The sequence below is a fragment of the Papio anubis genome, chromosome 18 (assembly GCF_008728515.1).
Source record: "Papio anubis isolate 15944 chromosome 18, Panubis1.0, whole genome shotgun sequence".
Taxonomy (NCBI): domain Eukaryota; kingdom Metazoa; phylum Chordata; class Mammalia; order Primates; family Cercopithecidae; genus Papio; species Papio anubis.
This window is the reverse complement of record NC_044993.1, coordinates 23,407,729-23,421,624: the sequence shown is the minus strand read 5'-3', so window position 1 is coordinate 23,421,624 and position 13,896 is coordinate 23,407,729. Positions and strand designations below refer to the sequence as shown.

General features: G+C 51.6%; 1 protein-coding gene across 8 annotated transcripts in view; it reads right to left on the bottom strand.

Annotated features, from left to right (window-relative positions):
* Nucleotides 1-13,896, bottom strand: part of TK2 (thymidine kinase 2) — a 42,370-nt gene that overhangs the window by 3,305 nt on the left and 25,169 nt on the right. For all 8 annotated transcript variants that reach the window (XR_641585.4, XR_641586.4, XR_002519285.2 and 5 more), the window contains 3 exons: nt 4,004-4,092; nt 3,359-3,438; nt 1,033-1,113 (listed from right to left, as the gene is read on the bottom strand). Coding sequence is in view for 5 of the 8 variants with exons in the window: in XM_031658173.1 (XP_031514033.1) it covers nt 1,033-1,113; nt 3,359-3,438; nt 4,004-4,092 (250 nt within the window). In the remaining 3 variants the exon portion in view is untranslated. The remainder of the gene's footprint in view (nt 1-1,032; nt 1,114-3,358; nt 3,439-4,003; nt 4,093-13,896) is intronic.

The window sequence follows — 13,896 nt, the reverse complement described above, 5'->3', positions numbered from 1 at the left end:
AATCACTTGAACCCAGGTGGCAGAGGTTGCAGCAAGCCGAGACTATCACTGCATTCCAGCCCGGGCAACAGAGCGAGACTCTGTCTCAAAAACAAACAAACAAAAAACTACTACAGTAATATCTCACTTTTCAGAGCCTCACTGCTTACAAGAGCCATGAGCAGAAGTGTTTGAGCCCAAACAGATGTTCCTATGGCCACGCACAAAAGCTGATGCATAGCCCTGCCTCACAGTCCATCAAACATTGTTCCTATAGCCATGCACAAAAGCTTGCACACAGCCCTGCCTCACAGCCCATCCCATGTTGTATATGTAACCATCTTAGGTTCCCTCCAATCAAGACTCAGAGGGACCCCAGACTCCGCATTTCTTGGGAGCATCTGGGCCACTGTGCATTTGTGTGAGTAAAGAAATCTGGAAACAGCAAACTGGAAAACAAGGACGGGGAAGTGAGGAAATGCTGACAGGGGCAGATACATCAATATCAGTCAGAAATGATACACGGCAGCAAGAGAAAGGAGGGTTACTGTAAAAAGTAAACACAGGAATGCAGAGACATTAGTGGGCAGGACAGACAGTTCCACACCTCAGCACTTCCTAAGGGCATCACCGTGTGGCAGCCCAGACCAGACACTGACATTCCTTCTGATGACCTGAGTCACCAAACAAAGGTGAAATGAGGTTCTGTGTCATCCACGGAAGAAGGAAGGTCACATCAGAGGAACCACCATCCCAAATGGTGAAAACTGAAACCCGGGTCTACAGTCTTCACTGAAGATGCTGGATCAGTGACAACCGCCAGGTGTGATGGCACTGACACAGACTGCCTTCCCTTGGGTCCGGCCAACTCACTCTGAGACTCAGCCCAGAAACAGGGACTAGGAGAGAGAGGACCAGCCTTCCCACCTTCCTCCTTCCAAGTTGTCAAACTCTAAAGGACTGTGCCCTCCCCTGTCTGCAAGATGGCTGACATTCCCTGGGTCACTCCTCTTTCTAGAACAGTCTCGTACCCTGTAAGGGAGTCTTACTTACCAGAACAGGGGCTGCCACGGGGAAAAGGCTGCCTTTGATGAGCCACTCCTCATGGAGATGGTGAATTGCTTCCAGGTATTCCTGCCAGGGAAACATAAACAGTCTGTCGGGAGTGGGCAGGGCACACCCCGCCCACCAAGGGTCTCAAGCAGAGGGGGACAAAATAGTCAATGACCATGGGCAGTGACTCGGACAAAGCAACCCTGCAAGAGCAAACCTGGCTCAGGCAGACCGTGGCAGACGCAGCTGCACACTCGGTGGCCAGGTTGAGCAAAACGACAGCAGAAGTGTCACCAGCCACCCTGCTTTGCTCCACTGGGGGTTCATAGGCACAAACACTGGCCCTTCCTCCGGCACCTGAATCAAAGCCAAGGCAAAAGGCAGGACCCACACCTGCCTTCTCCCATTTACTGCCACTTCTGCAGCAGCAAGGCCTCAGTTCCTTCAGACAGGGGCCCAGCCCCAGGCAGCCTCTAAACCCTCCCCTCTGTCTTGCAACCAAGAGGACCACGACCCTCACCCCTTGCCCTTCTAGCCCCTCAACAACTCATAACCTATAGACCCTCGAGACTATAAAGACCGCCAGCTGCAGAAAGCCTGATGTGGTGGAGCCCAAGGAAAAAGGGGCACAGGCCCTCTCGAGCCATGGGGCCTACATATCGGGCAGAGCAGATACTCGTGCTCTCCCAGGCACAGAGTGGGATGGCTCCTCACACAGATTTCACTCGCCAACAGAGGCTCGCGTGTCAACTCTGCAGCTGCCTTTTCATCTGCTGCCCAGCTTTCCCTTGGCAACAGGAGCCAGATGTGTCCCATGGACTTGGTCAAACCCTTAAGACAATGGCTTAGATCACAACTTGGAGGGACCCCAGACTTGGGGAGCATCTGGGTCACTGCAGAGTTGCTGTGCCCATCACAGCACAGTCCAGCCTGGCCCCATTCCACCACATTCCATCTTCCTAGCATTCTTGTCTCCAAGATTTCAAAGGAGCTGCCCAGAGTGAAGCCCGGGCCTTCATAGCAGGAATGCATCGTGCTGGCACCAGGGAAAAACAAGGCTGAGCAAGGCTTCAGGAGTTGGATAGGCCTCCCAGGGCCCCCAGTCCAGCCTATCCTGAGCTCAGAACCCCTGACGCCCCACTGAATGCTTGCCCAACTTCTGTCTCCCTCCAGAGGCAGCTTTTCACATGGGACATTCAGTTCAATACTAACTGAGCAACTACTAGGCACCAGGCCCCAAGGCACGTGCAGAGGACACAGAGAGAATAAGACCCAATCTTAAAAAGCCGATATTAATGAGGGATGGGGAAAAAAAGGTATAAACAAATAGTGTCAGTATACTGTCCTAAGGCCTGTGATCAAAGAAAGCCAGTGGGTGGGTTTGGGGGGGTTACAATGGAAGGAAGGTCAGGGGTGGCTTCCTGGAGAAGGTGACATCTGAGTAATACTTTAAAGTCAAAGGAAACAACTGTGCAAAGGCACATTTGCATAGCTCCACTGTGCGTGTAGATGTTTGTGTGTGGCCACAACTAGTTCCTTACAGCCACAGCATAGAAAGTAAGGAATGGAGGAAGATAATGCCAGAGAGGCAGTTGGGGCCAGGTCATAAGCCATATTACAAAGTGAGGACTGCATCCTAGCCAGCAGCAAGGCACCGAAGGGTTCTGGGCTGGGAAATTGCACGAGTGGTGATAAGTATTGGAAATATCAGCTGCGCAGCAGCCTGGAGGCTGGATTTTGAGGGAGATGTGAGGAGGGAAGGACCAGGGCAAGAAGCACAGCCCGGGCCTGTACTGGCAGAGTCCCCATGAGAGTCAGTGTGGCCTGAGCAGAACTCAGAGGGGCATGGCATCTCTCCAGTGGGCAAGCACTACTAAGCATGAGCACTGCCTCCATGCTGGGCACTGCGCTGAGCACTAGGGATGCAGCAGTGCACAAGGGGGCTGGTCCTGTCCTCCTGGAACTCACATTCTAGGGAGGACCCAGAGAGCACAAGGCCAGGCAATCTTCAGGAGGCAGAAGAGACAAGCCCTGGTGCTGACAAGATGGGAAGGGGCAGGTGGGGAGGGGAGGGGAACACCTCCAAGTAGGAGGGTTGCCAAACCATGAGTCAGCGACCACAGGAAGCCAAGCAGATCTGGACATCCACGTGGGTCTCTGGCCAAACAGGAAGTCAGAGTTCACCCCTTGATACACTTGGTTCCTGTTTCTCTCTCTGCAGACAAGGGCACAATGATCTCATGGGGGTGGGGCTAGGAGAGGAAGCCGGGCGTGGACAGAGGTGGTTTCCCAGTTTGTCTTTAACCAAGCCAAAGAGGCCTCTTACCAGTGGAATGACCTTCTCCTCTTCCCTGCATCTCCTCTTTAACCTCTGGTAACAAGTCTCAGGATTGGTCCGAAGATAAACTGAGGTTAAAAGAATACGTGGCTCTCAGGACTCTGCTCATGGCTTGGAAGCGAAGCAGGCACATGGGCAAAGGCGGGAGGAAGGTCTGCACAGTTCAAGCAGGAGGCAGGGAGGGCCAGCTCTCGGCTTGACCACTGACCCTCGGCCCCGATTTTCATTCTCTTTCTGTGTCACCAGCCCCGTGGGGTCGTTTTGAGGCTGAATGGGATTCTGTTCATAGACAGAGCTCAGCACAGGCCTCACACCAAGCAGGTCTCAGTGAATGTTCAGGCTCTGTCCTTCCTGTTCTTTACCAACTAGAAAACCCATCAGATCACAGTGGATTTGGGTCTGAAAGTAGCGGAGGCAGGGAGGGAAGTTTAAAGAACAAAGGCCAGGGTTCTTCTCCATGACAGACCAGAAGCCCCAAATTCTGTCTGCCCTCAGGTAGAAGGCTGAACTCCTATGGGGAAGGAATTGCCGAGTGCCTCACCCATTGCCCCCAAGGGTTGGGGCCCAGCCAAGCACATCCTCAAGGGGCCCAGGAGAGAGACCAGAGATGGAGGTGGGAGGGGTGCATCTCACCAATCAAATCAATGGACACGTCCATGTTCCTCAAGATCCAATCAAACCATTCCGACAGAACTACATAGTCCACTTCTGGCATCTTCCCACTGCAATGAGAGTTGTAAGGGCTTATTCACCTAAGAGAAAGCTTCTGGGCTATGCAATTCCCCCAAAAGGATCTGGAGATGGCTCTCACTGAAAGGGAGTCACCAAGGGTACCAGGGCACAAAGTGATCCATGCAATACTGGACATGCAGTGACAAGGACCCTAAGCATTCCCGACTTCCTGCTGCCTGGGGGCAGCTTATGGTGCAATGCTGCAAGGGCCATGGCACAGAGTGATGGGAGAATTCACTTGGGATTGGAACTCTAGGCAGAGAAAGGGACTTTAAAGCTTGTGCCCTGAGAACAGAGACAGTGCTCAGGTTGGGCAATGAATCAGCAAACCAATTTCACTTTTAGAAATTTATTTTGTGGACCAGGGTGGTGGCTCATGCCTGTAATCCCAGCACTTTGGGAGGGTGAAGTGGGAGGATCGCTTGAGGCCAGAAGTTCAAGACCTGCCTGGGCAACATGGAAAGACCCCCATCTCTACAAAAACTACAAAAAAATTAGCTAGGTGTGGTGGCACATGCCTATGGTCCCAGCTACTCGGGAGACTGAGGCAGGAGGATCACTCGAGCCCAGGGGTTCAAGGCTATAGTGGGTCATGATCATGCCACTGCACTCCAGCCTGGGCAACAGAGTGAGACCCCTGACTCTGACAAAACAAAAAATTTATTTTGTGAAAATAATCATGATGCTCACTGTTGCACTGTTTAAAACAATAAAAAACTAAATCTTGGTAAATCTATATAACAGAAAATTCATGCAGTAACTGAAGGATGATATTGTAAAATAATATTTAATGGCATGGAAAAATTTCAAATCTAATGTTCAGTGAAAGCAACATGATCTAAAACTGTGTATACCCCAACCACATTTCCAAAACTATTCACCAATGCATCTTGGAAAGGCAGGAAAGAAAAATATCAAAATGTAAACAGTGCTTTTCTCGAGCTGCAGGACTATGTGAGACTTTTATTCTTTATACCATTTTGTATTTTCCAAATTTTAACAACACATTACTTCTCAAATCAGCAAATCAGCAGTGGGGGTTGGGGAGCATTACTACACATTCTATTTTTTATTTTTTTAAGACAGAATCTTACTCTGTCACCCAGGCTGGAGTGCAGTGGCGTGATCTCAGCTCACTGCTCGGTTCAAGCAATTCTCCTGCCTCAGCCTCCTGAGTAGCTGGGACTACAGGCGTGCACCACCATGCCAGGCTAATTTTTGTATTTTTAGTAGAGACAGAGTTTCACTATATTGGCCAGGCCGGTCTCGAACTCCTGACCTCAAATGATCCACCTGTCTCGGCCTACCAAAGTGCTGGGATTACAGGCATGAGCCACTGCACCCGGCCTACTACATATTTTAAATGTTAACTTTAAAAGAAAGAAAAGAAGGCAAGAAAGTGGGAAGGAAGAACAAGCCCAGGGTGAAGGAGAAATCTGGCATCTATTCCTGGTATTTCTGTGGGTTTCCTGTGACCTGGGAGGAAATCAACAGGAAAGAGAGAGCAGGAATGGCCACGGCTGGAGGGCACAAGCCTATCAGCAGGCAGATGACCCTCACAGGCCTAGCAGAGGAATTCTCCCTTTAACATCCTCCATTCCACTAGTGGCTCCATGTGGGACCCGCTCAGAGCTGGGTTCAGCAAGACTGGCCGTGGAGGAGTGATCATACCTGAGCCGTGTGCAATGGGAGGCTCCCAGGGGGGGAGGGCGAGGAGGGGCTGACTCCATCCCATGAGGGGATGAGGATGGAAGGAAGTAAGAGGCTGGAAAAGTGAGGCAGGAACTCTAGGAGGTCAAGGGCACAAGCAGCCCTGTCTTGGGGCCTAACAGCAAGGCATGACACCAACTGGGGAGGGACATTCTCCCCTAGTCTATGAGACCACCCCCATGTTCTCAGCAGAGAAGAGCATTTGACAGAGGAGCAGGACAGTGGACAGAGAACAGCAGGGGGGCCTGAGCAGACTGCAGCACAGAGGCCAGGGCAGACCAACCTGTGGGACTGCCAGGACTCCCAGCTGTGTGGGGGAGGGGAGGCGGGAGGAGTGGGAAGGAAATCCTGCAGCATTAGAGAGGGGATTCCCAGTCAACAAAACTCAGGCACTATAAGTTCAGGTGACGACTTTGTGCCCACAGGCTGCCTCCCTGCCTCCTCTCCACTTACCTCCTTAAAAGTAGCCTATTCTTTATTCAGGGTCCATCCACAGACACAAGGGCTTCAGGGAAACCTGACCCACCCCAAGCTTCCAAGCCTTAGGGTAGGCACAATTGATCTAAGGGAAGTCGTCTGCCCTGGTTCCAGCAATGTGTTCGGGAAGCCAAGCTAAGTCAATCAGTGCAGGGCCTCCCCCAGACAGGGGCCCGATTTGGATTAGGCAGGCATGAGGGAGGTTTGCAGGGACTTACAGAAAAGATACTTCCGCACGCTTGGGGAAGAGCCACTAGCAAGACACCTGCCCTTACTCCAACCAGCGAGTGAGAAGCCCAATGCTGCCGCGACTACATTGTCCCCCTGAAAGAATCACACTGAGGACATGAACAGGATGCAGAGCAGGAAAATGAAGAGAAACAAGGCCAGAGGCATCAAATTAAGCCATCTGTTGGGAGTTGACAACAACTCATTGTTCAGGCTACCCTGAGTTGGGTTTCAGTTAGTTCAGCTCTGAATATTTGATGTTCAAGAAACCAAACCACTCTCTCTTATTTTCCGTTTCTGGAAAAATTAGACTGAGAAAAAATTGGCTCCAAGAAAATGAGGATGTGCAATGAGGAAGCTGCTGATTAGCTTCTCCCCTACTCCAGCAAACTCACAGCTTGAGGGCACAGAAGAGGTGGCACCGAGGGGGTGGAGCCAGTTAGCAGCAATTGAGAAGTTAAGCTGCCCATGGGACAGTCTCCCAAGTCTCCAAGGCTGGACTAACCGCCAGAGGACCTCATGTGTCTACATAGTTCAAGGAAGACTGTCCAATCCCAGAGCTGGGAGGGTGCCCACAGATATGACCATGGAACTGAACCACAGCTCAGAACACATGAAGCAGTGTTAACTAAAACCAAACCGACCACCACTGCAGAACGGTCACAGTGCACGGAGGTCCACACATGGAGACATGGGGAGGGGGTTACACCTGTGGGGGACTCTGGGACTGAGAGATTCTGGTGGCTCTGCCCCCGCCACAGCTCCCCTGGGAATCGGCTCCAGGTAGTCACAGGGGCCTCCCACTCCCACCCCCACCATAGTCAAACAAAAGGCTTCCCCCACAGGGTTGGTGCCGACTGAGGGGCAGCCTCTCCCTTCCCAATGTTCTTGGAAGGGGTCCTTGGTGGGGTGGACTCCCGTGGGCAGGGTCAGTAGGCCAGACCTATCAAAAACCCTTCCATGACTGGAACTGTGTGCCGGAAGAGGCTGGGGGATCCAGGAGGACTGATTGACCAGTGGCTGAGCTGAGTGAGGAAACAGAAGCCTGATCTCCATGACTCCGAGGGACATGGGGCACGGCAGGCGCTATTCTAACTGTACTTCCTCCTAGGAACTCTGCCCAGCTCCTCCTGTGTCTGTCTCAAGCATGGGGCTCCCCACACCACCGACAAGACAAGCCACAGCCTTTATTTCTACAGAACACACAGAGAGTAATACCAAGCAAATCCAAGTCTGGCAAATCCAAGCACATGACTCAACAGTGGGCATGGGAGTCTCACCCCTCCCCTGACCCCAAGGGGGCAAAACCAAGGTCTTCGTCCACATGAATACATGAATCCTGCTGTTACATCAGCACAATTTCTTGCATCCTTCCTTGAGGCCCAGAGAGCCCCCAGTCTGTGTGGAATGGATTAGAAGAGCTCCCTTGTATACGTTATTTCCTTTTGTTTTCACAAGACCTTGTGAGGCTAGCTTCAGTCCCAATTTGTAGAAGAAACCTGAGGATCAGAGAAGTGAAGGCCAACTCTGTCTGAGCAGGGGTTCAAGCCTGGCTCTCCCTACCCCCAAACCCAAATGCTCTCCACTGCACCACCCGCCCGCCCCACTCTGTCAGCTGACCTGGATCAAGTCCAGTCTCTCTCTAGCCTGAGCTGCAGGAAGGCCACAGCTCTTAGGCCCATGACCCAGACAGAAGGCTTCAGTCTAGACAGGAGCTAGGAAGAGCCTAAGCCCCTGGGCCAATCAGCAGGGGAGGAGGCCCAGCCTGTGGTTCCAAACACCAGGTCTTACTTAGTATCTCCAACCACCAGCCACAGGTGAGTCAGCATGTCATTTCCTCAGCTGGGCCCCACTCCACGCCCTCACTTCTGTTCTTAGAAAAGGACGACCAGGCAATCTTGTAAAACCTTTGCTTCCCATTACTCGGCCCACATAGTCACCTGCGTGGCCTCTTTAGCTACATGAATTTTGCTCACCACCTTCAGCTTTTCATGCTAGCCAGCTGCCCGCCCCTTACAAGTTCCCGTCTTTTGGCCAGGCACAGTGGCTCACTGTGGCAGGCTGAGGCAGACGGATCACCTGAGGTTGGGAGTTTGAGACCAGCCTGACCAACATGGAGAAACCCCGTCTCTACTAAAAATACAAAATTAGCCGGGCGTGGTGGCACATGACTGTAATCCCAGCTATTCAGGAGGCTGAAGCAGGAGAATCGCTTGAACTCAGAGGTGGAGGTTGCAGTAAGCCGAGATTGCACCATTGCACTCCAGCCCGGGCAATAAGAGCAAAACTCCGACTCCAAAAAAAAAAAAAAAAGTTCCCATCTTTAAGGACACTGTGTAACTGGAATCTTCCTCTCCAGCAATTAACACAGCCCTCTCAAACCCCTGGTGGCATAACTGCACTTACATTCTGCACACCCCAACCTCGCCAGGGTAGACAGTGCCAGAAGAGGCGGGTCTCTCCCCTGACGAGCTCTTCATTTGTTCACGGCCCAAAGAGCAAGAACACCTTTCAAGAAATTTTACTTTGAGGAGATGCAGGATTCCAACATGTGGGCTTTTCTGGGGACCTGAGCCTGCCGTACACCCTTCTATCCAGACCCCCACAGATCCCGAACCAAGGTTGCAAGAGTTCCTGAGAGGGAGAAAAAGACCAACTCAAGCACTGAAGGGGCAGTGGTAATGTGCCCTCCCACCTTGTGAAGGGCTCCCCATCACGGCATTTTGGGAAGCCTTTTCCTAGAGCATCCCAGGAAATGAGGAAACACGAGCTCCCAGGCAGGAGCTGACGCCCCACATGCCACCGTGTGGTTCCCAGTACCCGGCTGAACTCCCTGCAGGTGGGAACCAAGACACCTTATTCTAGGTATGGGCAAAGGACCCAGCCAAACTCGGTTTTATGCTACATTTTGCATAGGTAGTAACAATGATAGTAATCTGCATTGGAGGAGCAGAAACCTCTAAAAACATCTACTTTGGCCAGGCACAGTGGCTCACGCCTGTAATCCCAACACTTTGGGAGGCTGAGGTGGGCAGATCACTTGAGGTCAGGAGTTTGAGACCAGCCTGGCCAACATGGTGAAACCCCACCTCCACTAAAAACACAAAAATGAGCTGGGCATGGTGGTGGGCGCCTGTAATCCCAGCTACTCGGGAGGCTGAGGCAGGAGAATCGCTTGAATCTGGGAAGCAGAGGTTGCAGTGAGCTGAGATCGCACCACTGCACTCCAGCCTGAGCAACAGAGCAAGACTCCATCTCAAAAACAAACAAAAAACCCACATCTACTTTCTCAGTAATACTTCGTTGTGGATGACTGCTGCATCGAGGGCAGCTGGAGTTGTCCGGAGAGTAGCCAAGCTCTAGTATTCCTTCCCTTCATCCTTGCTGTGGCTCTGGCTAAAAATACTTTTTACTTTGCTCTATGGCTGCCTGACTCTTGGCCTAGGCATAAGTTCACAAACCTTAAAAACAAAGGTAACACAACATAGCCCTCAGCAACCCAAATATGAAGCAACAAAGGTGAAATTAAGAAACCACAGGCCAGGTGCAGGAAACAGGAAATCCTGCACCGTGCAGAACTTTTCACCATGGCCCCGAAGACAATCCTCAGGCCAGGGCTCTTGCTCTTATGACCCCCAAAGGTCCAGTGAAGCCCCAAGGAAGCCCACCTCACCGTCAGAACTCCAGGGGAAAAGGGTCGCAGCACAGGGATGGAGGGTGCCCTGTGGACCACCTGGCTACCAGCCTTTTTTATTTATTAATTTATTTTTTAGACAAAATCTCACTAAGTCACTTGTCACTTGGGCAGTGGCATGCTCATGGATCACTGCAGCCCTGACCTCCTGGGCTCAAGCAATCCTCCTGCCTCAGCCTCCTGAGTAGCTGGGACTACAGATGTGTACAACCAGGCCCAGCTAATTTTTATTTTTTTTTGTAGAGATGGGGGTCTTACTTTGTTGCCCAGGCTGGTCTCGAACTCCTGGCTTCAAGTGATCCTTCCCCTTCTGCCTCCCAAAGTGCTGGGATTACAAGCATAAGCCACTACACCTGGCCCTGCCACCTTTTTGTAAGGCCCATATTCCTCAAAGTGTGATCCCTGACCAGCAGGAGTGTGGTCCCACCCGGGCACCTGCTAGAAATGTGGCCTCTCGGGCCCCACCTCAGTGCTACTGAAGCGGAATCTACCCGTAAACAAGATGCACAGGTGATCGTGGGAGAAGCTTAGAGTAAGGCCTGTCTGGAAGAGGCAGAGTCTCCCCCTGGGGCTAGTACCTCAGGATTCTCAGCTTTGGGGGCCCCAGTGGGCCCTGAAGCCTTTGGCCTTGATGAGAGAAATCTAGATGCCTCCTGCCACTTCCTCATTTGCTGCTTGCCCCCACACAGCAGGGTTCAAAAAACGTTCCCCTCCTGTGGTTAGTTCCTGCTCGATCAGGAAGGAGCACTGGCTTTGTAATCCTTTCTCAGTTCCGTATCTGCCCAATAGGGTCAACAACCAGACAACAAATGCAGCTCCTGTCCATGGGTCCCTGCCCTGTTCCTTAACCATGAGAGCAGACGCCCCAGTTTCCAGGGAACACATAAGCAGGTGCAGTTCACAAGTGAATCACGCCCTGGGAAGGTGTTTTGAATGCCCCTACTCCTCTGTTCTCTGCCTCCTGGACTTAGGGACTCTGGGGTATGTGGCTGAGGGTGTGGGAACTCCAAGGCACATGCAAAGCATGGTGTTTAATACAGCATCCATTGTCCTCAATGGTAAGTATGTAAATTATTATTTTTAGATACAAAACAAGAACATACTATGGAGGAAAATGCAAAATCCTAATGAATTCTAGGTTAAAACAGGAGACTCCAAGAAACTTCCAGGTTGTTGGCAGGTGGCTGCTTTGGACCACAGGGGCTGGGAGGATGAGTAAGCAGTGCTATGGGAAGCTTTCCTCTGTCTTCAGAGGATTTCCATGAAAGGGTCTGAGGAACACCACCTTTTCTCATCTCCCTAGAGACCATGGTGGATAGCCTGGCCCTCCGGGCAGCCACAGTGCTCCCAGCAGCCTCTGGAGTGCCCGAGGCCACATGCCCACTGACAGCTTTTGGCTTCAAGAGATCTCAGTGATGGGTCTCAAGGCCCCAACAAGGTCTTCAGGGGAATCTGAGCCCCCGGAAAGCCATATGAACTTAAAACAATTAGATCCCAAGAACAGAAAGAAGGACACTGTAAGTTTCTTCTGTGGTTCACTGTCCCACAGAAATCCTAACCACAGAGGCCATGCATTCTGGGAGGGCCGGGGAGAGACATAAATATAAAGTCATCAGGGCAGGAAAAGAGCTAAAAAAATTGAAAGCTACATTCTCTTCCTAAACCACCCACAAAACAGCTCCAGGCGAGGCCCATGTCATCCGGACCAATGCCATAACCATAGAGATTGGGAGATACAGAACTGACACATCAGAAATGTGATGACACAGGACCATGGGTGGGAGTTACCAAAGCCTGTGGCCATCAGCAGGAACTGTGACCTGGGCCAGACAAAGACAAATGGCTCCTGAGGAAATCTACCTGGTGCTGGGTGGCCTATAGGTTTGGGGGTGGGACTGGGCAACTCACAAATTTAATAAAGACCAAGGTGGGCAAGGACCCGCAAAAGGGTCCTAAGACATGAAGGAGGCGGCAGGTCAAAAGGCTCTTCAAAGATGGATGAGAGGAATCAGAGATGAGAGATGGGCTCAGAGAAATTTAGAAACTTGGTCTTCCTCATAAACAGAGCAAACTTCAGAGCCAGGATAGAACCCAGGCCCACCAAATGCCACACTCTATCCTCTCCCCTTAACCTCTGGCCATTCCATTCCAGATTACTAGCTTCAAAAAGAGCCATCAGGCCAAGCACAGCTGTAATCAGGCTCATGCCTGTAATCCCAGTACTTTGGGAAGCTGAGGCAGGAGGATCACTTGAGCCCAGGAGTTTTGAGACCAGCCTGGGCAACACAGGGAGACTCTGTCTCTACAAAAAATAAGAAATAAATTAACCAGAAATGGTGACATGTGCTGTAGTCCCAGCTATTCAGGAGGTTGAAGTGGGAGGATCTCTTGAGCCCAGGACATCAAGGCCACAGTGAGCCATGATCATGGCACTGCACTCCAGTCTGGGTGACAGAGCACGAGCCCATCTCAAAAAAAAAAAAAAAAAAAAGCAGTAAGAGTCACTGGGCCCACACAAAACAGGCCAAGCTGAATGTGATTCAGACAGACACAGCCCCACTCTGTGAGGTTCACAGGTAATCCTACCCCACCGCCAAGATCTGTTCCTCGGGCTACCGTTCTTTTTTTGAGACAGAGTCTCACTCTGTTGCCCAGGCTGGCGTGCAGTGGTGTGATCTCGGCTCATTGCAACCTCCACCTTGGGCTACAGTTCTAATCAGAGCAGTATACTTCTAAGCAGAGCAGTACACAAACATAACAGGGGCTCCCTTCTGCTCTCGCTCTCCTCTGTCCTGCCTGTCCTCCCTCTGGCTGAGGTGCTAAAGAGCAGGAGCTGAGGGCAGAGGGCTGGATAAACCTAGCAGTGGACACCTGGAAACCCAGGCTGTCAGGTGAAAATGGGGCTCTAAGGTCAGGAATGCCACCTGCTGAGAGGGCAAGCTGCAGCCCACAAGAAAAGTCTGAGGTCAGGGGGCAAAGCCACAGCCAGGACTCACCTTGGCTGCCAGCCTCTGAGCCCACAGCATTGCTCTGATGTTCTGAGCGGAGGCTCTCATTTTGGGGGGGTGATACAGGCTCAAAGGTATGATCCATGGCAGCTCAGGGCTCCTAGGAGAAGCCTTTTTAGCGGCCCCTCAAATGAAAGGTACAAAACAGCAGGGGGCCAGAGCCTGGGGAACAAGTTGGGCTGGAGACCAAAGCACAGTCGCAGGTCCCCTCATCCAACAATAGCTAACAAGTATCAACCAGGAGCTCGCTCTGTGCTGGGTCCACACTAGGCAAGGACACCAAACTTGGTGCCTGCCCTTAGGAGCTTATGGTCCCGTGTGGAGGGGCGGGGCAGGCAATAAACAATTAGACACATACTAAGTTGAACCACACAAAACTGCCATTTTTGTAGGTCATAGTTGGTTAAATCATTTCATATGATTGCCTTAAATACTACAAAGAAAACTAACAGAAGGTAGTCATTAAGAATAACAAGGGGGCCAGGCACAGTGGCTCACACCTGTAAACCCAGCACTTTGGGAGGCCGAGGCAAAAGGATCACTTGAGCCCAGGAGTGCAAGACCAACCTGGGCAACATGAAGAAATCCTGTCTCTACTAAAAATACAAAAAAAAATAGCCAGGCGTGGTGGTGTGTGCCTGTAGTCCCAGCTACTTGGGAGGCTGAGGCAGGAGGAT